Consider the following 23,778-nt stretch of genomic DNA (forward strand, 5'->3'; position numbering starts at 1 on the left):
TATCACAAAATTCAACTAAGCCTCCGCATTCCAAGCCCGCTACAAAAAAAAAAAAAAAAAAAAAAAGGAAGACGATGAGAATTTGGTCCCCATCATCCGCATTTACAGCCAAAACACACCGCTGAGCTTCGCTTCCACACCCACACAATATACAATTCCAAACCCTCCACACAACCTCGTTCCTGCCCTTCACTATGAAACAGAACCCTGGCTGCCCATGCTTTGCAAAGCTGCAGCTGACGTCAACCCCATAAGACGCATGCGCCATACCTTGGGAGTCCTTTTCCTCGCTTTTCCACCGAAATCGGACAGTCGCAGAAACAACCAAAACTACAACTCCCGGCTTCCCGCGCGGCCCGGGGACGGCAGGCCGGGACTGCGAGACAGAGGCTCCGGGGGATAGCGGCCCAGAGCCGGTCGCTCCTCCTTTTGAAGCGGTTTCGCACCTCTTTCCGCCCGCGGCGTCGGTGGCGTCGGCGGCGTCGGCGCTCACGCAGGGGCGGGTCACGGCGGCGCGAAGCGGTGCTGGGCGGGAAGGGAAGTCGTGGCGGCGGCGGCAGCGGCGGCGGGGACGGCTGCGACGGCGGCGGCGGCGGCGGCGGGGACCGCAGGAGCGGTGGTGCTGTCAGTTAGGCCGTCGGAGAAATGGGAGACCCGGGGTCGGAGGTGAGTGGGCGAGCGTTGGGCCGCGGCATTCTCAGGCGAGCCGGGAAGGGCTTTGTGTTTTGCTGAGAGTGAGGCCTGGTGCGCGGCGCCCACCGCCGCGGCGGGCCGACAGTGTCCGCGTCTCGGGCCGAGCTCCGCGTTCCGGCATGGTGCGGGTCTGAGCGGGGAACCAGCAGTAACAATGGCCGCCCGGCCGCCCCCGGCCCTGTGCGCCGGCCACGGAGGTCCCTGTGGCCGCTGCTCGGGCCGCGAGAGCGACATTTTGAGACAGGCTCGCTCCTGGGCGGTGTGCGTGCCTCCCTCCTCCTCGAGGAGATTTGGGGAATTCGCAGGGGCTGGTAAGTCGTTTTCGGCGTCCCTCCCTGTGGATGGCTCCACGTCTGCAGAGGCAGAGCCCGACTCCATCCATCGAGTCCTGTTCTTGGTGGGGTTTGCATGCAGTTGTGCTCACTTCGGTTTCCTCGAGAGCTTGCTGTCTGTCTTACAGAGCGCTTCCTTTTTCGCTCTTTTTGGGAAGAATCTCTTCCTCCAGGTACGTGGCCGTATGTCGATAAGCATGTTCTGGCTTATTTTTATAGATGATAGAGTCTGTCCCTCCAGCTGGGCCCGAGGCATCTGAGGCAACAACGGATGAAAATGAGGATGACATTCAGTTTGTCAGTGTAAGTAGCAACGAAATTCGGGTGTTTCCCAGAATCCCAAACCTATGCGCGGTAAGCCGTTCTGTGATGATGGTACCTCGCCTGTCCATCATTCAGCAGCTGGGCGTGGATGTCTCGCAGGTACTGGACCCTGGGGAGTATGGCACAGGATGAGGAAATTGACCGAGAGGGGTCTCTGAGCACCTGCAGGGCCAGCACAAAGACTGTGCCCGAAAGGACATGTTGCACATGGAATCAGGCTTCTTATGCCTTCATTAGCGCCACTTTATACTTCATGGGGGCAAAGTGCTCTCTTAAGAGTGTGCTTGGAAGCGGGGCAGGAGCGTCCTTTGAAACACGACGTGCAGGTTAGAGGGAAGGGACCGGAGAAAGCAAGAAGGGTTGCAAGCACTCAAAGTGTGAGCTTTCCGGAGCTTGGTGACGCGAAGGCAGGTAGCTTGAAGCTTTCTCCAACCTCTGAGATCACCACGTTACAGCATAATGCAGGAGTTGACGTTCATAAGGAAGACCCTGCATCACCAGGAACACGCGTGGTTTTCAGACTGTCTTCCCTTTGGGACAGTGGTCTCTGAGCATTAGGAAGTGTAAGTGTGTAGATTTCTGGGCCTCACACCACACCTGCTGAATCAGAATTTGAGGGTGGGACCCAGGAATCTTCACTTTGGAACAAAGAAAAGGACATGTGACCCTGTGAGCCATGCTTTGTAGGTTTAGGGGAACTGGGGTCATGATGTATTGGGGGATGGTTTTCACCCAAAAGTGTAATGTTTTCTAAAAGTTCTGTTTAAAGTGGTAGCTAGCCAGAAACTTCTACAAACCAGTGATTAGTTGAGGTTTGCTGTCAAAGTTGTATAATTTTTCTTTTATAGAGTATTGGATGTGTATTTGTGTTTATTGATTTGGGGGCAGTTTGTAAAGGGGGTTATTAAATGGTATCCTCTACATACCCAAGCTTTAGGGCCATTGTGATGATCCATTGTCATATTGCAGTTTAATGGATTTCTATAGGACTCTTTTACAAGATTGGGGCGGGTGGCTTTCCTCACCATTGCCAGCATGTACTGTGCTTTGTCCTTGTATTTCAATTCTCGTATAGTTAACATTCACTGTTATATTAGCTTCAGGTGTTCTCTGTCCTCATTTTAAACTTACAAGGATTTCCGGGATGCGGGTAAATCGGATTGTATCCTTCTTCTTTACTGTGGACTAAAGTATGTTGGTAATGGCATTCCATGCTCCTTAGGACATATATTTCAGGTTTCTGAATTTTGGTATATTTGGAGAATATTTATCTTTATATTTTGTGCAAATAAAGGAAGTATATACTTTCTAAACTATGGGCCTTGCTTGAGAATTACAGATGGAATTAATAATATTTGAAAATACTTTTTTTGGTACCGTTGGAATGAAAAATTATAACTTGTGATTAACAAGCTTAGTAAGGTACTAAGCTGAAGTTTAAAATATTCCTAATTTTTAAAAAAATCTTTTAATTTAAATTTTAAATTTAAATTAAATTTAAATTTAAATTTGCATGAAGAATAAAAAACATACAGTCTATGTCTATTCATCTCGATCCAACATCTTCTATTTTTCCGTAGGGGTTGGCAAATAAAGGTTCAAAGTTCTGATAGTGGAAATGAAGATGTAAATTATATGTAATAAGTGCAGTTACAATACTAGAAGAAACCTATTAATAACATTTCTTCTACAAATTTAGTGATAACACTTAAATGATAATTAATGAAACCTTAATTCTGTTTCAAAATAAATTCAGAGACAGAGCCTTCTACTTCTTTCTGTAAACTGATCTCATACTTGTCTCTTTCAGGTCATGCTTATTCAGTTACAATAGCATTGTTCTCTGCATAAGATTTCTTCAGATACAAAAACAGCATTAATGGCGTCACTTTTTGATTTACTCTAGTTTGAAGTTCTTAGTTCATGCTCATTAATCTAATTTTCCCATCTTTAATACACATGGTGGCACAGCAGTGTTTATGTGGTTTGCAAAATACAAAGTCTGGAACCAAATAGCATGCTAAAGGAAAGCAATAAGGATGTGGAGGTGCAAAAATGAGTTCTTTCGTTTAAATTTTTTTGAAATGTATATATAGAGAACCGCCCTATTTGTAAGTGTACTCTTTGATTTTGCAAAGTCAGTAACTGACCTCAGATGAATATGTTACCGTAACAGAAACTTATTTAAAGATTTTGCTCTCATTTTCTGTTTAGTTCAGTAATATAGGTATGTCTCCACCCACCCCTTGCCTCACACCCCACTAATGGAACGTAGAAACCTTTGAAACCTATGAAATCTTTCATAAACTAAGATGGCATAAAGTGTAGTAGTAATTACCATTAATTTATATGGGAAAATTTTTAGCATTTCCAGACCAAAAAAATAACCTCTTTTAGGCTGTTTTGCTACCTTAGGACGTCTTGCTAACAGTTGCAAAAAATAAATCAAGATACTGTACAGGTACTTGCAGATAATTCAAAACTGTGGCAGTGAGATGCCGAGTTTAGCTCCCAGGGAAGGAGCTTGGCTATGCTACTTTTTGCTACTTAGGGTGCATGCTACCTCTATAGTGGCTTGCATTGAGACAAACACTGTGCAGTAGTTTGGCTTTTCACTTTTTTTTGTATAAGCAAAAATCCTCTTAAGATTTTCTTCAGGGGCGCCTAGGTGGCTAAGTGGGTTAAAGCCTCTGCCTTCTGCTCTGGTCATGATCCCAGGGTCCTGGGATCCAGCCCCACATTGGGCTCTCTGCTGGTTGGGGAGCCTGCTACCCCCACCCCCCACCTACTTGTGATCTCTGTCTGTCAAATAAGTAAAATATTTTTTAAAAATTTCCTTCAGTAAGTGAAAATGAGTACTAATGTAGGTTATTTGTTAAAGTGAAGTAGTATGAACACAAGCTTTCCAAGAGCGAGAATACTTGTCTGATTCCTTATTCAGCCACCATCTTTTTGTCTTTGAAACTGCAGATATTTTAATTTGTTCCCACAAAACTGTTTTAGCTGAGAGGTGGTGACATTTTCACCATTCTACTTGAGATACAAAGGTGTGAAAACTGCTGAGGCAACCTATTGTAATCTTGGTAATAACACATGAGATGTAGGTTTCAGCCAAGGTTATTGGTATAATGTGAAATCATTGAGCATGTAGAAATAGTGAGGAAAAAGTATAATTTCATAAGTAACTTCAGAAGCCCGTAGGTGAAATGGTAATACTTCACAGTAGAAAGGGGTTATGAGCAAAAATATCAAGGTATCTTCTGGCTGGGTGTCTTGGGCCTATAGATCAATAAATGAAAATAATGTTGCAGGTTTTGATATGTAAAGTCATGAAGTAAGTACTCTAGAACTGCAGAGATTAATTGGAAATACGCCCTACCTATAAGTGTCCATATTTCAGTGTGGGTGATAAGATAGGTAATGAAGGGCGCCTGGGTGGCTCAGTTGGTTAAGCAACTGCCTTCGGCTCAGGTCACGATCCCGGAGTCCCGCATCAGGCTCCCAGCTCCATGGGGAGTCTGCTTCTCCCTCTGACCTTCTCACCTCTCATGCTCTCTCTCACTGTCTCTCTCTCAAATAAATAAATAAAATCTTAAAAAAAAAAAAAAGATAGGTAATGAAAACTGTGTAAATAGTTCTATTAGAAAGTAGCTCTTTTAGGGACGCCTGGGTGGCTCAGTTGGTTGGACGACTGCCTTCGGCTCAGGGTGTGATCCTGGAGTCCCGGGATCGAGTCCCACATCGGGCTCCCAGCTCCATGGGGAGTCTGCTTCGCTCTCTGACCTTCTCCTCGCTCATGCTCTCTCTCACTGTCTCTCTCTCTCAAATAAATAAATAAAAAATCTTAAAAAAAAAAAAAAAAGAAAGTAGCTCTTTTATAAAAGTACATGGTGCTGTTTAAAAAAAAGTAGACTTTTGGCATAAATAACATAGTATTAGTATTTAAAAGAGCATTTTGAAAAGAAATAAGGGAAGACATCAAATTGGGAAGCAGAGGATTATGTGTAATTCTGGAGGATAAAAATTTTTTAAGTAGAAGAGGAAAGGGTGGGCTGGATAGTGTAGATCTTGAACTGTAGACTAAATTTGAACTTAAAGTAGTCAGTTGGGAATCATTCAAAATGTTTGAACTGGGCAGGACTACAGAAGTAAATTATATTCCTAACTTCTATATATGGAAATATATTTTAAAAAACACATGCATTATATTTAAGGTTTTAGGTTTGAGTTGTGCATCTATGCTCATATCTGTAGTTTTTGTTTTAGACTGGGGTAAACTACATTTCTTGTAGACTGTGTCTTAGTGTATTGATATTATTTTCCACTTAGACTTGACCCTCGAGCAACACAAGTTTGAATTGCAAGGGTCTTATATGCAGATAAGATTTTTTTTATAGTACTATAAATGTATTTTCCTTATTTTGTTTAGCTTTATTATAAGAATACAATATATAATACATAAAACATGCAAAACATGTGTTACTCAACTATTTATGTTATTGATAAGGGTTCCAGCCAAGTGTAGGCTTTTAGTAGTTATATTTTGGGGGAATCAAAAGTTGTATGTAGATTTTCAGTTCTATGTGGTGGGAGGGAAGGTCAGAGCCCATAACCCTGATGTTTGTCAAAGGTCAACTGTAGCAGTTAATTGGTGTCTGGCTTTATATGAAAATCATTTTCCTGATAACAGGAATTAAAGCTTTTTGTGTCATTAAAAAATTTTTTTTTAAGATTTTATTTATTTGACAGAGATCACAAGTAGGCAGAGAGTGAGAGAGGGAGGGAAGCAGGGTCCCTGCTGAGCAGAGAGCCCATGCAGGGCCTGATCGCAGGATTCTGAGATCATGACCTGAGCCAAGGCAGAGGCTTAATCCACTCAGCTACCCAGGCGCCCCTGAAAAATTTTATTTAACTGAAAATATTAATTCAGCTCTGTTCCTAAATTATTTTGCTTGTACTTGTGCTCCTGGCCCTAATTGTATGGTCTTGGGGAGTAGCATCCTTTGATTTTGATATTGGTACAAAAGGGATGATAGTGATGGTTTATTGTTTGATGGATGGAACAGCTTCAAATAAAATACCTTTAATTGGAGAACTACATGCATTTAGCATTTATATGTGTTTAGAACATAAGCAGTCATTATAAACATTTTAAGAAATCGTGTTTGACATTTATAAGCATTCTTTTGGGGACATTAATAACTTATTTTTTGGTTAGTGTTACAAGTTACTCAGAGTTGGGTACAATAGTGAGAAGTCTCATTGAACGAATACAGGGTATTTCTCAGAAACTTAGGTAATAAGGCATTGATATATAAAAGTAGTATGTAGGGTTGCCTGGCTGGCTCAGTTAGTAGAGCATGTGACTCTTGATCTTGGGGGTGTGAGTTTGAGCCCCATGGTGGAGGTAGGGATTTCTTAAAAATAAAATCTTTTAAAAAATAGTTCTGTTTTGTTTTTAAGATTTTATTTATTTATCTGACAAAGAGCATGCAAGCAGGGGGAGCATCAGGGAGAGGGAGAAGCGGGCTCCCTGCAGAGCCCAGTGGGGGGCGTGGTAGGACCCTGGGATCAGGACCTGAGCTGAAGGCAAACTAATCAACTGAGCCACCCATCCACCCCCCCCATAGTAGTATGTATACTTTGAACTTAGCCTCAGAATTATTATGACCACACAGCCAGTTACGTATATAGAGAATCAGGTGTACCTCACTTAGTTTTCTCATTTGTTAAGTGGAATAATAGCAATAATACACTATTTTACCTTGTAAAGTAATTGAAGATTAAATGAAATAGTGTTGAAAAATTCAGCACAGTGCCTATATAGGGCTCAGTGATAAATGTTATTGATTAATAGTAAAATAAATGGAATACTAAAATGTTTTAGTTCTTTAAGTCATTATGGTGGAACTTTTCCCATATCCGGTATGAAAATTAGCTGAAGTGTAGAGTGTTTGCTTATAAGTAATTTCCTTTGGGATTACTTCTCTTAACTTCTTAAATCAGCCTCTGCCTTTTCGGTGGTCTCAAATATGTGTTGTCATCTTTTACCACTCTTTCACTTATAACTTCACAAGTATTGTTGAGTGAATAAGTATTTTAAATGACTCTTCTGCTTTTTCTCATTTTTGAATTTTCTGTCTTGATTCTTTTTATTCTTTTAATTAGTGTGAATCATATAAAGCTACTGTTCTTTTGCAGTTCAGAAATGGTTGCATATGGTCTAGAGGTCTAATGGTTGACCCCTGTAGTAAATTTCTAATAGTCTTCTGTCATCATTCCCTGTTCTTATCCTTTCTATTATTTCTGCATCTGTTTTTAAAGCCCATTTGTGATCGTTTTCCTTATTCTGTTTTCTTTTGTTTTTTTTTTTAAGGGGGTGTTTTCTTGTTGTTTCTTCTTTCCCATTGTTTTTGTCTTGTATTCTGTTACCTTCTTTTATCTCCCTTTTTTCTCTATCTCTTCGTGGAAGCTTTCTCTGCTTCTGTCTCTGTGTATTTCTGATAACCTAGAGACTTTCTTGATGTACTTTTCTATGGACATAATAAGAGTTTCAAATGCACATTTCTTTTTTTTTTTTTTTTTTTAAGATTTTATTTATTTATTTGACAGAGATCACAAGTAGGCAGAGAGGCAGGCAGAGACAGGGGGAAGCAGGCCCCCCCCCCGCAGCCGAGAGCCTGATGCAGGGCTCGATTCCAGAACCCCTGATGCAGGGCTCCATCCCAGGATCCCGGGATCATGACCTGAGCTGAAGGCAGAGGCTTTAATCCACTGAGCCACCCAGGCACCCCTCAAATGCACATTTGTTGAAGAGGCGAAAACTAAAGGTGATTTATGAACAGGAGAAGCTACCATATTTTTAATTTTTTCACTTTCTTTTTGGATTGAATGTATGATACTGACCATGGTCGATTTTAGTCTTAAAGTAGGTAATTGATCTCTGTTGACCAAAATTGGAAAATACTCTGTCCCTGTTTTCCCCTTCTTTTAAACTTCCATTTTTACATCTCAGGTGAAAATTTTAATTATTTATTACATGATTCCTGCCCAGGAATTCTGCTCTCTGGTTTTATCCTAGTGGCTCGATAAAACCTGTCCTAAAGGATAACAGTTTTCTGCTTGGGGAGAAGTTGTAGCCTAAGAGGGAAACAAGTTATCTTTGAGACTTGATGCCTCTTCTCAGGAAGAGGATCTTTAAGTAGATCTTAGCTTTTGTTTCCTGACTGTAGTCTTTTTCTGCTAGTTTTTACACTGTTTGCCAACAGTTAGCTTTCCGCATCTTAAGAAATCTTTCCTTCAGCTGAATTCGCCTCCTGTGTTCCTTACTCTTGTTCTTAACATACTAGATTTTTAAAAAGAATATTCTTGACTCATGGCCTTTACTGCCTCTTTTCCTTTTTCTTTTTTAAGATTTTATTTTTAGTAATCTCTGCACACAGTGCAGGGCCGGAACTCACCACCCTAAGGTGAGGTTGCATGCTTTGCCGGCTGAGCCAGCCAGGTGCCCCTGTTGCTTCATTTTCTACTTAATTTTTTAGAGCCTTGCTTCTGTATGCTTGCTACTTTATTGAAAGTTGCTCTCAGATTTTTTTAAAGATCTTGTTGTCAAATTCAGTGGAAGTTTTTTTGATTGTCAGCATTTTAAGCCACATTAGCATTGAAAACTTTTTGTTGAGGTTTTCTCTAGCTGCTTTGAATTTATGTATTCCTGATTCTTCTCTCATCCCTGATTTCCTGCTTAGCGGTTCTTCCAGAGTCCTAAATTCTGCATTTTCTCAAGAACCTTCTTCAATCTCTTCTTTCTTCTTCTTGCTTTCTTTTTTTTTTTTTTAACGATTTTATTTATTTATTTGTCACAAAGAAAGAAGCGAGAGCAAGCACAGGCAGACAGAGTGGCAGGCAGAGGCAAAGGGAGAAGCAGGCTCCCCACCAAGCAAGGAGCCCGACGTGGGACTTGATCCCAGAACGCTGGGATCATGACCCCAGCCGAAGGCAGCCACTTCACCAACTGAGCCACCCAGGCGTCCCTCCTTCTTGCTTTCTTTCTTGGCTCTATCACAGTTTCAGTTTAGTCTTTTAGGGGAGCAACTCCCTAATCTGTTTATCTGGCTGTGTTCATACATCCAGTTTATAGCCCTGCATTCCCAGCTATCTGCCAGTTACCTTTGTGTACCACTGTTACATCAACCCATTATCTCTAAAAGAATGTCAGCATCCCATTTCTGTATTCCAGATTATTCTGATGGCATTAGTATCCTTCTAGTTCCCAGGTTTGAAACTTTAAGGACTTAATTGATTCCTTGTTATTGCTGGGGTTTTGTTTTATTCGGCGAGGGGGGCTGTTTTTCATAGCCAGTCTTTCATAGCCAGTCTTTTTTTTTTTTTTTTTTTTTTTTTTTAATACCCATGTATTCTCTTGAGTGCGTACCACAACACTATTTATTCTCTTTGCCATTATTTTAGTTTTGTGTTATTGGATTGATTAATTATCCTGCTTTCCCCACTCTCCATACTTGTCTGTGTGATTAATCTGTTTAAAGCACAGCTCTCATGTTTTTCCTATCTGTGTATTTATTCCCTTTTGCTTGTAGAATAAAATCTAGGCATTTTTAGACCAAGCATTCAAGGCCTGGTCTATGATGCAGTCACTATGGTTGGAAACAGAATGAAGAATCAAGTTTGAGGGCACCTGGGTGGCTCAGTGGGTTAAGCCTCTGCCTTCGGCTCAGGTCATGATCTCAGGGTTCTGGGATTGAGCCCCGCATCGGACTCTCTGCTCAGCAGGGAGCCTGCTTCCTCCTCTCTCTGCCTGCCTCTCTGCCTGCTTATGATCTCTGTCTGTCAAATAAATAAATAAAATCTTTAAAAAAAAAAAAAGAAGCAAGTTTGATGTTTGAGTATAGGAGTGAGAGATAAAGCTGAACTGTTAGTCAAAGAACTGCATGTTTTTGAGCTTGGTTATCTAACAGATAATTAATACTCATCCCATCTAAAAAGCATTGAATCATACTGTCTGCTATTTGTTTCCTTGTAGCAGTGTTCCTTTATTATTATTTAATCCTTTCCTCAAAGGATCACTGTTGTCCTAATAGTCTACCAAGGTTTTAAACGCTTAGATCTTATTGTTTCTTATTTGTGTATCTGAATATTTTTCTGTGTTCTAATTACTTTCTGCCAACCGTAGACTTCTTGTTTGGAAGAATTTTTGCCAATCCTAAGAAGAAAGTGATTGTTTTGAATGACCAGTTTAGTTTGAATAACTGTACATGACTTGTCAATTTGCTCAATTCTTTCATAGGAAGGACCATTAAGACCTGTTCTTGAATACATTGATCTGGTCAGCAGTGATGATGAAGAGCCTAGCACCTCTTATAGTGATGTAAGTACATTATATTTGATTTGCATTTCTTTCACTTCTGTCATTTAAGAGGCATTGTCTAAAAAGAGCTATCAAGTCAATGATGGTTGTTTTTTGGATCTGTAGTACTTTAGAGAATGGCCCGTTTCTGTAGAGTGAACCACAAAAGGTGTCCATTGAGTCCTTGGCCCAAAATATCTCCTACTTCCGGTTTTGTTTCTTTACTTTCAGTGAGGATGTGAAAGGATAACACAACACAGGAAAGTTCTAAGCCTTGAAGATGGTATCTGATAAAAGGAAAATGGAATAAAAAAACTGCAAGCTTTTTGGCTCCTTGTGCCCTTCTCCTTTCCCATCTCTCCTCAAGTGCCATGTATAACTGGATTCTTTTCTTCCAGAACCACGTGGCCACAGAAAGTTTGTTTTACATTGGAAGGAAGGCTATGTGAAGACCTTTTAGGAAATGGAATGTGGGAAAGGGTTTAGGTGGCATGGTACTTCAGTCGTCACTCCTTTTAACCTCATCTATCCCTCACATATTTAGAGTTTTTGTCTCTTACCTGTGATTTTTTGGTTGTGGGTTTGACCCTTAAACCAATATTTCCCTTACTCTGAGAATCAAACTAGCTGAGCCCTTTGTAGCAATCTTGTCTTTCATTTGTCTTAGCCCAAATTTCTATTAATGGGCTATTTTCTTGATGGGTTAGAGAACTCCTGGCTCTTCTCAACATGGGCAGAAAACTTTCTCTATGATAGAGGGGATTGAGACTTGGATGTGGAATCAGTATATGTAGGTTTTAATCTGAGCTTTGCTCCTTATTAATTCTGTGATTTTGGATAAATTAAGAAAACTTTAACCTTAGTTTCTTTATCAAATAAGGGTAATACCTACCTCACAGGGTTGTTGTGAGGACAAAATGAGGTAACACATATGTAAATAAGCTCCTTGGAAACTACAAACAATAAAGTAGGACTATGCAACTGGGAAGTTTTGTTATTCTTGGAGAGTGAACAGGAGAAAATTTTAAAGGGGCTTAAAAGTGACTGCAAAGGGAACTTTTAGAAATATTTTTTGTTCTCAGTAGAACTTTTCTTGAGTTCTCTGTTTTTTAGCTTTTACTTGTTGACTTACATACATTGAATGGGATTTTTTAAAAAAGATTGTTAATCAACAATAGTCTCACCACCTCTTCTTATCCTAGCATGAGACCAAGCAGGAGGCCAGGATGGCACCACTTGAACTGGGCTTGTTTTCACTTTTTTTTTCATAGACAAAGTGCCACATTAATAGCCATAGTTGGTATTAGGTTTTTGTGTAGAAACCTTGTGGATTTGACTTCTGTGATCCCCTTGCTGATCTGTAGTGGATTGCATCTTTCATTGTTGTTATAATAATTTTAAAAATTGAGTTCTACTTACTGGACATGCATCTCTGCACTTAAAAGTTAACATATTAAAAGCATTTTTTTTTCTTCCTTGGTTTTCTTGTTCATGTGGATAACCCAGAGAATGCCTGAGTCTAAGGTGCCATCCTCTGAGAATCATCGCCCAGAAATGTGCTCTAGCTGCAGTGTTCCTCTTCCCATTGGAGACAGCAGCTCCTCCTCTGGGAGTTGCACCAGCAGTCCACAAAGGATAGTTTCTCAACCTTCTTCTGTTGAGAACCCATTGGAGAACCAGAAAAATGATCAAAATAATTCAGATATTAAGATCTCTGAGACAGAGACACTTAAACCATCACAAAATTTTCAGACTCTGCCTTCATCTCCAGTTCTGGTCCCCCAGGAATCTTTGGCCTCTTCAGAGGTCAAGGAGGATTTACCTATAGAGTCTTCTTCAGCTTCACAGCATGGACAGGATGCCATCCTTTATCTTCAGACACAAGTGGCTGAGATGTCCCGAGTGATACGTGATCTGCAGTCTAGGAGCTGTTTTAGATTTCATCATTCTAGGCCAAGTGAGAACTCCTCAGTGCCATGGGACATCTCCACCTCTAAGGATGAAAATTTATCCACAGTTGATGAAGAAACTGACTGCAAATCCCCCTCAGCTGATGACAAAGGGCAGCCAACTGACCCCAGTCAGTCTAGTTTCACAGGTCTTTTGAAAAGAATGGAACAGAGAGGTGTTATAAAGAGAGTAACATTACAATCTGAAGCAGAATCATGTGAAGGGAAACCTGATTGTGTGACCTCTAAGAAACGTTTGGTTCCTCCATTGCATCCTCTTCTGAGAATTGCCACCACTGAGGTTTTTAAAGACCCTGCTGATTGCCATCCTTCTTCCTTCATGGGGCACAGGGTATATCCTGTGGCCAAGGATACCTCTCCTTTCCAACCAAATCCACCAGCTGAGGGCCCTATTGTAGAAGCATTAGAGCACAGCAAAAGAGGAAGCACAACATCTCCTCTAGATTCTACCTCAAAAGAAATGGAGGTCATGGGTTGTAGATTCTACCATGCTGCTTCCATTGCAGCCCGAGCTGCTAGCTACATGGCCTATATGACTCAATATCAGCGTAAACTCTGGGAAGATATGGAGGATCTGGTTCATGACCCAGAGTTTGATCGTGGAAAAGCAAGATGTATAATATCTGATGGTATGGATGCCGGACTTTGGCAACTTTGTACTACTAGAGACATAATGGATTCTGTAGTCAGAGTTATGGCAATGGCAATAGACTACAGAAGACAAGCCTGGCTCCGACTTACATCTCTCACTAAGAAAACCCAGGAGAAGATCTCACACTTGCCCTTTGATGGTACTTCCCTCTTTGGACAAGATGTGAATGCTGTTGTTGCAGAAGAAAACAGTATTAAAGAAAATGATTATAGAGACCACAACAAATACTATAACCAACATCGATACTTTTATAGTCATGATCAGAAAGCACATTATCACAGTAGAGGATATTCCAAAGGAGATTGGTACAAACCTCGCAACCATCCATATAGATACAGAAAAAAGGGAGAATCTCCAGAACGCCACGGGTACAAGAATTAATAGCCTGTTTGCGTTCAGCAGCATAGTCATCCAAGATCCTATTTTACTTGCTACTCCCCACTCAAACAGGATCTGCAGGTAGGAGGTCACGTCAGAAACTGATGCATGTCTGGAATTATCACAGCTAACATTTAAATTCTAGACTTTTCAAGTGGAGTATATAATAAAGAGACTCATGTCTTATTGGCCAAGTGAGCAATAGAGACTTTCACCTAAGTAGGGTTGGACAAAGGTTTACCTGTTATTTCTGGTCCAAAATAAGTTCAGATGAGGGTACTCAGGAATCTGAATCCTCTTGTGATTAAAGAAAAATATAAAGATCTGTTCCTCAGGAAAATCCTACTGATAAACTGAGGACTAGCTGATTTGGGGTCTGGAAATAACCTACTGTTAGATCCTTCATTTTTAGGTCATCAGTGCTTCCTTGTTCAGGCTTCAGCTTGTCAGATCTTCACAAAATGACAAATCTGTTGTACTGTGTTTATGTCAGGATGATCAACGTATCAAGAGTCCATACTACTCTCAAGCTGTCTTAGACTTCAGGATCAATCATGAAGCTGTATGTCAAGAACTGGAATACAAATCAAATTTTGCCAAATCCAGTTCGTTTCAGTGGGATGGCTAGATGTTACAGGTCTACTGTGGACACCAACTGGAAAAAGACTTTCCTTCCTGTAACATCTCTAGAAATTTTCACAGTAACTATCTTCATCGAGACTGATGGCTACCATGTCATTACCATTCAGAGCCACATGTGAGAGAATTCTTATCATCACACCTAAGTCTCTGACCTATCAAGCTCTCAGATCTAAAGAAGCTTTGAGACCGAGGCATGGTGTTCTCTCAAGATACTCTGGGCTTTTCAGCAAGATGACCTTCTTAAACAAAGCTACCTTCTAAACAGTTGACTTTTCTTGAGCTTGGTAATCCATCACAAAAAAGATACATACATTAGTGCCCTGGATATAAAGGATGTTATACCATCCAGGCATGCAAATCTGAACTCTTTTAAGAGAATTCCAAACATGCCTGACAATCTGGTCCTCTTATTGCAATAAAGAGGGATGCCATCAAACTAGATGATACTAAGAATCCTTAAGTGTTCAGTATTACTGTGGATGTTGTAAAGAGAACATCTCGCACAGCTCTGTTTCTGGATATTTATTTAAATGATGATATCCATTAGAGATTTATTAAAAGTCTGAAATCAAGACTTCAATGACATGTTCTTCATTTACTGGTCCCTTAATCTAGTCAGACTCATCAATAGAGACGACTATCTTTTTGCTCCCAGTTGGTTCCATTAATAGTTCTTCACAGTTCTGGAACTGGCAGCAGATACCTCAGTTGTATATCTCACAGTATCTTTTTAAAATCTCAAGGCAGTGGCTGTGCAGTATACCAGCCCTTAGATCCTCGATTTTGCAGCATGACTTCAGAAATGGACAAAGTGTCAAGTTTGAGGGGTCTGAATACATCACCTAGTATTATTTGCTTGGCAGCCAAAAAAATTTTTTTATCAACAGATTTAAAATTTTGTAACTTGGTTTGTCATACATCTGCATTTATTTCATCTGCTTGATCAAAATATTTTGAGTCTACTGTTAGTGGAATATAACACTGTTTTAGGATTCATGTGGTTTCTATTTCTTGCCATAGTTCTTACACAGTGGTGATTGACATTTTCCCTAGTGCCCCACTTTCTGATGGTTGAAGCTCATTCCCCCTCCACTGTAACTATCTTCAGCACCCTTTTTACTACTTTTCTTCCTCTCCCTATTTGTGCTAGAGGTTGAAGATGCAAACATACCTACTTAGAAGTAGCTATTTTATTTTGTCAGTAATTTCAGAGTACTGTGTTGATCCTATTTGTAAATTAAGCCTAAAAAACAGGCTTGATAGAGGAAATCATCTTGCAAACATTTACCTTTATTTTTGTATATTTTCCACAGTGTTTTACTTCTACCTTTTTTAGGTCCATGCCAGTGATGTAGAAACTCTTTCATATTAAACTCCAGAAGATTATTGATTAACTACCCAAAAAGAAACAAGGGTCTAAAAAATCATTTAGATTTTTATAGTTTACGATATATATTGCATCCATCAGGCAGTCTCATGTGCCCTTGACATGGCACTGTAGTTTCTTTTATGAAAGACTAGTCACTGATGAACTTACTGGAGAGAGACCTTGGAACTGTTCTATGTGGCTGCACAGTTATACCCAATTAGCTAAGGCTACTTCAGACTGTTCCCACTTTTCCATTTCTCTCCTTTCTTTCCCTGAATTAGATGCTGGGTTACAAATGTGATGATTTTTGAGGTACTCTTATTTTCCAAAATCCAAACCAAAATGATGCTTGAAGACATAATTCTTTGAAACTACTTTGGCATTTCCACTTAATATGCTCCTCCTCATAGATTCTTTTTAGTTTTTAACTCTGGTCAGAAAAAAAGAACAAAATTCACCACCTTAACCATTTTTAAGTGTACGGTTCACTAGTATAAGCTATATTTACATTGTGTAGCTCCTCCTTAAATATTTATAAAACAGCATTGCTGTTCTCTTCCTCTTGTGTTATTTGTGTTGCTCAGTGTTAAAATAACATTGCTTTTCCATTCTCTGATTGATAAGCTCAAGCATCTCCAGAGAATTTTCCTAAAAGTGGAGAGGTATTGAGGAATCATCAAATTGTTAATCCGTAGATAACTTTTTTTTTTTTTTAAGATTTTATTTATTTATTTGACAGAGAGAGACCACAAGTAGGCAGAGAGGCAGGCAGAGAGAGAGAGAGGAGGAAGCAGGCTCCCTGCCGAGCAGAGCGCCCGATGTGGGACTCGATCCCAGGACCCTGAGATCATGACCTGAGCCGAAGGCAGCAGCTTAACCCACTGAGCCACCCAGGCGCCCCGGTCCGTAGATAACTTCTGAAGGGGATTTGTCAGTTCAGTCGGGACTGTCGGAATGCGGTAGAATGGAAACAGCTTTTAGCTGTAGATTAATCAGTCTCTTGATTGCAGAAGAAACATTCTTAACCTGTTTGTTTACTTTAAAATCTTTCTCTGGCATACTTGAATGGTGGTGGTGTTATAAAACTAAAAATGGGGCCCTGATGTAGGGAGACAACCCCAAAAGCATATGGAATTCAAAATTAGATAAGTTTTCATATTGTGCCTGCCACAGAATTCTTCATTGGGCAAACCTTAGATGTTTAAATATCTCTAGATTTTCTGGGACGCTTTGGGATAATTGCAAATTTAATGATTTGATATTCTCAGTGGGGATGCGTCTAATGATCCTTTTTCTTCAAAGTGTTATTTCTCCACTAGACATAAAATATATGTGAAGACTATGATTTCTTGCAGTTTCTGTGTACAGAGAAATTGTTTCCATTTGTTATATGAAGTGCCTTTTTAAATTTCACCCTATTGTTTAAAACTTAACATTTTGATGTCTTGCATATGTTGCTGGTGATATTTATGAGTTCTGTATAGTGATTTTTTTAATCTTGTAGTTTATTCATCATCTGTACAATTGCACTATCTAAATGTACTCTCCTTCTGAATGTTAATTTGTTTTCTTTATAGCACTGTTAATCCATTTCAGAAGGTTGTAGAGTATGACCCTCCCCCTTTATTTAAATAACTTCACAGTAGTTCTTTTTAGTTATTAGGGATTGGCTCAGTTTCTGAGCATTAAGGCAGCTTTGTTTTCTGTCTGCAGGTTCTAGGTTTTCTGATTGAGTCATTTATCTCAGACTAACCTTGTTCTAAGCCATGGTAGCACAACTTATGTTTGATAAGTGGATGTGTTTACTAGGTAAGAAGAAACAAGGACATTAGGAAAAGCAGTAAATTTGCTGACACTTTATCCTTTCTTTTTAGTGACAGCTTCCTTATTAGTGTAATTGCATTTAAACTTTTTTTTTTTTAACTGCGTGGCAGCTTCTTTGTAATTCCATTTTAATTACTTGGCCCTCAAAATGACATTTTGAGGGGAACATAAACTCTTTCGGGATACTTGGATACTATTTAGTATATTACGTTAGTACTATACTAATAATTTACTGAATGATACCTAAGTGACCTGATTGATAATGTCCTTAAGGGCCCAATACATCAGGATAACCTCTCAGGTACTAAAAATGAGGAGGTTGGAACAGACACAATCCAGAATCCCTTCTAACTACAAAATTGGATAAAGTTAAATGCCATGGATGAACAGAGTTAAATGCCACATTCACTATTGAGGATATAATTTAGTGGGATTCTGATGAAGGTTAGAAGTTAGGACTAGATCTTTGTAGAAATAGTTTAAAAATTGCAATAACTGAAAACTTTTTTTTTTTAATGTGAGGCATATTTTGCCCCAAACTTGCACTGTTTTAGGTTCCCTTGTCTTTTGAAATTTACCATTCTTAATGTTAATGGCTAGTCCAGTAATTGATTGTGATATATGCATGTCATTTCAGTTGTCCAGGTCCATTCTATATAGTTATTTTGTGGACAGAAACCAATTAATTCTTCTGTCTTTCACTTAAGAAAATACACAGGTGGAAGTTATTATTTAACTGATGATGATCATTATTGAATGAAAATCTTTTAGTTATTTTTCAAAAAATAATGAGTTTTGTAAGCCATTAAAATATTCTTTTAAGGAATTTCCTTTCCTGGATGAATGATGAGAATATTGTTTTATTAAATCTTTTTTTCTCCTGTTGATTAGTGGGATAATATTTTTATACTCCTTGGTGTTTTCAGTTGCTTGACTTTGTAGTAATGAAAACTTTTTTATAGTAGTGTTTGGTACCATTGAGATATCTTTTACTGAAAATTATGTTTGCTTCTGGTGGGATGTATCTGGAAGTGATCACAGTCCAACCATTTCCTTTTGATGTTATCATATTAGTTCATTCTCTATATTGATCTTTTCTTCCCCTTAATGTAACGCCTCTTTCTAGAAGGATGTCTGATCTTCCCTTAGTATCTTTGATGTAGATTATATTTTCTATTCTACCAGTAAATACTAGCCAGGATTTTGATGTGGCTTTGTATTTGTGTACTTAAATACAAATGTCTTCAGTATTATTGTAAGAGATTTTCTAGTTTTCTCTTTTGTCCTTTTTTTAAAAAAGCAGCCAGTTCAGTCTCCGGAACTATTATTTCCTGGCTATTGAACTTCAGTCAGTTTTTAATGCTTTCTTATTTAATGGTAGTCTTATTTTTCTCATTTTGCATAGTTTCACACAAATGTATTACTACATATGGTTTACAGTTAATTGCATCTTCTCATAAAAATTCTAAGCCCATCACCATAAAGTTATAGAACAGCTCTGACATAAACTGTATCTTAAAATTAAGCAGTTTTCTCTAAGTCTTAAGGGCTTTACCTATTTTATTGAGATAACTGTCTATTTCAAATGATCTCTTGGATTTTCTGATGCCTTGTCAAGAATTCAACAAGAATTCTCAGGTTGTCTGTACTTTATTTTCTTTTAGGACTCTGGAGATCTCTCAACTTGTATTGAGTTTTCTAATGTTTCTAAGTATATTCCTTGGTAGCAGTGAAAGTAAATCCTTTATATCTAGTTGTATTTTAAACTCTCCTTTGATCATAAATGCTTCAAGTGCTATGAATTCTGTTAGTAGTCTCCTTATAAGACCTATTTTCATATGCTATTTTTTCCTGTCAGCTATGTATCCTATGCCTTCTGTTTTCTGTCATTGCCTGTAAGAGTAGCTCTGTCATGTTATTCAGTTTTGAGCACTACAATTAGACCTCTTGTCAACTGTGATAGCTGTGTTTCGCACTACTTAGTGTGCATTTAACACTAGTACCCTACGTCTGTGGTCCCTTTATCTGTCCCACTTTTAGTTACTAGGGCAACATAATGTGGGTGATTGGGGGGAAGCATTTTCCAAGTCACTTGAACAGTCTCAAATTTTCAGTTCCATTTTTTTTAAACATATTTAATTACATTAAACATCCTCCTGTTAGGTGTGAAACCCTTTTTGCCTTGGTTCAAGTATAGTCAGTGTTTAACTAGCCTCATTTAGGTTCTTAGCAAGAGTTGCATGCAAGTTGGCCTTTGTCTAATGCCTTATAACAACCCCTGTTTACTTTTAGCAAGAATATATTTTGAGATCTTGGAAGCACCTTTATAGCCTTGGGCCTAAGGGTTGTCTTCCTGCCTGGCAAGCAAGTAGAGGAGAGAATTTTCATTTACAGAGCTCACTTTTACTACACTATGTGCTAAAATTTACAAGTTATTCTTGAGGAAGAAATTTACCCTTATTTTGCAGATGAAAAAATGAAACATTAAGCATGTTGCTCAAATGGTGGAGCCTAGCTTTTGAATATTAACTATTCCTCCACAGTCTCAGTTTAGCATTTTACTAGGCTGCCTCTTCATATTTTTCAAGGCTCAGTTCAAATTTTAACTTCTCTGATAAGCTAATTTGACCTATACTAATCTTTTTCTTTTCTAAATTTTATGTTTATGGCTATATTCTTTTTTTTTTTAATTTTTTCAATTTATTTATTTTCACAAAAACAGTATTCATTATTTTTTCACCACACCCAGTGCTCCATGCAAGCCGTGCCCTCTATAATACCCACCACCTGGTACCCCAACCTCCCACCCCCCCGCCACTTCAAACCCCTCAGATTGTTTTTCAGAGTCCATAGTCTCTCGTGGTTCACCTCCCCCTATTTTTAATTTCTTGATGTTTATGGCTATATTCTTATTCCTCAGTACTTGATATCTTACATTAACTAATTCTTGGTCATTTGGCTTGTCAGATCAGAAACTCTTGTTTTCCCGTTGAGATTTCACTGTGTGGGACTAAGACTGTTCTTGATGTATAGTCATTGACTTGTTTCACGTATTCTCTTCTTTTTCGGCACTAATCATTTTAGTTTTTGCTTGTTTTTTTTCTTTTTCTTCTACCTTTTTTTGTTACACCGTTTTGTTTTAGATACACGCTTAAGGTTTTTTTTTCCAGATTCTTTAGGATATTGGGTAGGAAGGAAGGTGGTATGGTGCAGAGCACATGGTATTTAAATTCTAAGATCTTGGTCTGAGTATTAGCAAGTCACTTACTTTCTGAGCCTCAGTTTTCCTACTCTCAAATGAGGTAATGCCTGGGAATACTTTGCAATTTCAAAAAGCCCAGTACAGGTTTCTTTTCTTTCATAGTGTGCTTTTTCTACACACATAGATACATTATAACTATGGAATGGTATTGGATATGAATACAGATACATTTTAAGATGTATATTTAATAGCATGTAGTAGGTTCATATCATCAGATCATGTTCCCCTTGTTTACAGTTTTTAAGGCTCAACTGTTAAGCTATATTACAAGTTCATCAATGGATTAAGTCATTGAAAGACATATTTAAAGTAAAATAGTCTCTTTTCTCAAGTGCAGGCTAAGAAATGCTCATAATAAACAGTAAGGAAATAAAGAGAATGTAGAATGAAGAGCTAGGTTATGTAGGAATGTGTATATGATTTTTGATGGATGCTGTTTTGTCACTTTGTGTCTATGTTGGCAACAATCTTCTATCATAGTTTTCAGTACCTATGTACAGGCAGGCACTGAGGAAGGTGTGGAGGAACCTGGAGTTAATAAGAGATGGTATATTCTCTTAAGAGAAAGAAATAACAATATAATGTAACTGTTCTGTTTAGAGGAATGCCTGCAGTGAAGTTGGAACAAAACAGAAGGCCATTTAGAGGGATCAGGGAAGATTTTCCTACTTAGCAAATACTTGAGCTGAGGCTTGCAACATGATTGAAGAGCTAGTTGGACCAGAAGGGAATCAGGAGCCAGGCATTTAGATGAATCAGTACATACAAAAGCATGTGAAACATTGTGTCTGGTTTCAGAATTGTAAGGAACAGACTTTATGGGGGACAGTTGGTAGATACTAAGTTGAAGAAAGAGGATTAATTACCCATGAAAATGTATTGGTTCCAATCTATTCAAAATGTACCAAGTTTGTGTAGCTGTTACATGTAAGGTCATAGAAGTAGTCTGTCCAGAGTTCGCTTTGTACCATAGTCCCCTGTGGTCAGCTAGAGCAATTCTTTTTCTTCCCTGAGCTGAGACAAAGGAAGGCTTTTCAGTCAGTGTACCTCTAGTCCCAGGGAGAGCTCAAGCAGTGAAAAAGAACTGAGACACTAGTAGAGAACAACTTTGAAGATGAACAGGATGATGACACTGAAGTGAAATGTGTATGGGTATACAGTTGGATACTTCAGGACCTCCTATTGACATTGTGTTCTCAGTGTAGCTAAATGTGGTTCATTTCCCTGTTCATTGGGTTACAGATAATTTGAGGGTAGACTTGGGGGAAATGAAGATTCTAAAAATGTTGCTTCATTGGAGTTTGGAGATGTTGTATTGAAGAAAGACCTGTGAACCTTGTGCCAGTGGTATCTCCAGCAGCACCCAAAACACATTTTGTCAATTTCCTGTTTGTTTTTCTGTGATTTGAGTTTCTTTTTTTGTTTTTGTTGCCACTTTCACCTTTTCTCTTTTCTTTTCATAATTCATCCTTTTTCTTGCTGTGCCAGAGTTATAGCAGTGGCATTCAGGGTTAAAATTGCAGCTCCCCTTTGCAACTTCAGAGATACTTAAAAATTCTCAAGTTCCAGATACGGTTTTGTTCTGTTGTCGTTTTGGTTTTTTATGGTCCTGTACTGAAGGAGAATCAAAGTCATTCTTCCTAGGAGGGGATTTTTATAAGTATAGATACTGGCAATTTACCCAAAAGACAATACAGGAAGAAGAATCTTATTTAACAGGTTTGGTGGTACTAGTCTTCTTAACTAGGTAAAGTTCTTTACAGAATGGGGTATATCTATATGTATGTTTTTTAAGTTTGCCATATAAAGCAGATGTTATGTGTACTTTGTATTTGTAAACAATAACCAGTTGGGGGTGGGAAAATGGTTGCTTTGTACAAAAGGGTTGTTTCCTGGTTCCAAAGCTTTGCTGCTGGAGATGGTAAATAAATATTGTACTGCTTTGCTGTGTTTATCCCTTCTGCTCTCTCTGTATTTGAATATAAAATACTTAAGAAAAATTGTTGCTTTTCAAAATGTTATTTTGGGTTGTGGTTTGAGCCATGAGTTGGGCAGAAGGGGTTTCTGATAAACAGAACTTCTGGGAGGGCAAACTTCAGAGCAAAATATGCGCCACAGCTTTGTGATGGGCAATAATAAGCAGGCTTTGAAATTTGAGTTTGTGTGGAATAAAGCAGTTGTTTCAGGAATTATATTCAAACCAAAAGCACCCGTTAGATGGATAGCTATGATTAATGATTTACAAAGTTAATTCATTCCACTATCACAGTTGGTTTCTCCTTTGAGCTTTCTTTAAACTTGGGGTTCCCTTTACACAGAAGATAAGGATAATGGCCAGAATAATCAATCTCCATTGGATGCCCTGCTGACTAGTGTCAGCTGATATTCAGGGAAATTCTATAACAACAGCAAATAAACCTCTGCCTTGGATTATTCTCTACATCCCCTCTTGCTATACCTCCCCCTCTGCCTCCTACAAAATTCATCTTCCCTTATTACTGGCTTTTCTGTAGCCAGAAAAGTGCTTTTGGTGAGTCAGATAGGGAACTGGGTTGTTGTGGTCACTTGTCTGGATAACTCTTTTCATGGAGTGTTTTCTTCTAGCTTATATCACCCTGTACAGAAGTGAGAGTTCATTTCATGGGGAAGATCCTTTGACTATATTCATGCTCCCATTTAAGAAGTAATTTTGTATAATGCCAAATTTGATTGTTACTCAAAAAACTAAAGTGCTTTTTAGAGATTAGTAGTGATTTTAAAATAAAAAATCAGTTGCTTATTATAAAAAGGCTCAGTGGTATAATGCCACAAGCTATTGTAAAATGATAATTTCATCTGAAACCCTGCCTTTTTCAATATTGTATTTCTAGAAAATGCTTTACAAAAGCAGAATATTTCTTTAATTTTGCATTTCCTTTGACTTGATATTGGTAAATATTTTTAGAAAACTGATTTAGCTAGTTATGGCAGT

The 23,778-nt window shown here is 38.8% G+C and overlaps 1 protein-coding gene across 3 annotated transcripts in view; it reads left to right on the forward strand.

The window, feature by feature from the left end:
* The first annotated feature begins 570 nt into the window (after positions 1–570).
* ZNF451 (zinc finger protein 451) overlaps positions 571–23,778 on the forward strand; it is a 104,975-nt gene continuing 81,767 nt past the window's right edge. For 2 of the 3 annotated variants that reach the window (XM_044253485.1, XM_044253494.1), the window contains exons 1-3: positions 571–666; positions 1,245–1,328; positions 10,651–10,731. In XM_044253485.1, the coding sequence (XP_044109420.1) occupies positions 646–666; positions 1,245–1,328; positions 10,651–10,731 (186 nt within the window). In that variant the 5' untranslated portion in view covers positions 571–645. Of the gene's footprint in view, positions 667–1,244; positions 1,329–10,650; positions 10,732–12,216; positions 14,927–23,778 lie in introns of those variants that run through there. The other variant, XM_044253503.1, reaches the window with a different exon arrangement.

Source organism: Neovison vison, chromosome 1 (genome assembly GCF_020171115.1).
Source record: "Neovison vison isolate M4711 chromosome 1, ASM_NN_V1, whole genome shotgun sequence".
Taxonomy (NCBI): domain Eukaryota; kingdom Metazoa; phylum Chordata; class Mammalia; order Carnivora; family Mustelidae; genus Neogale; species Neogale vison.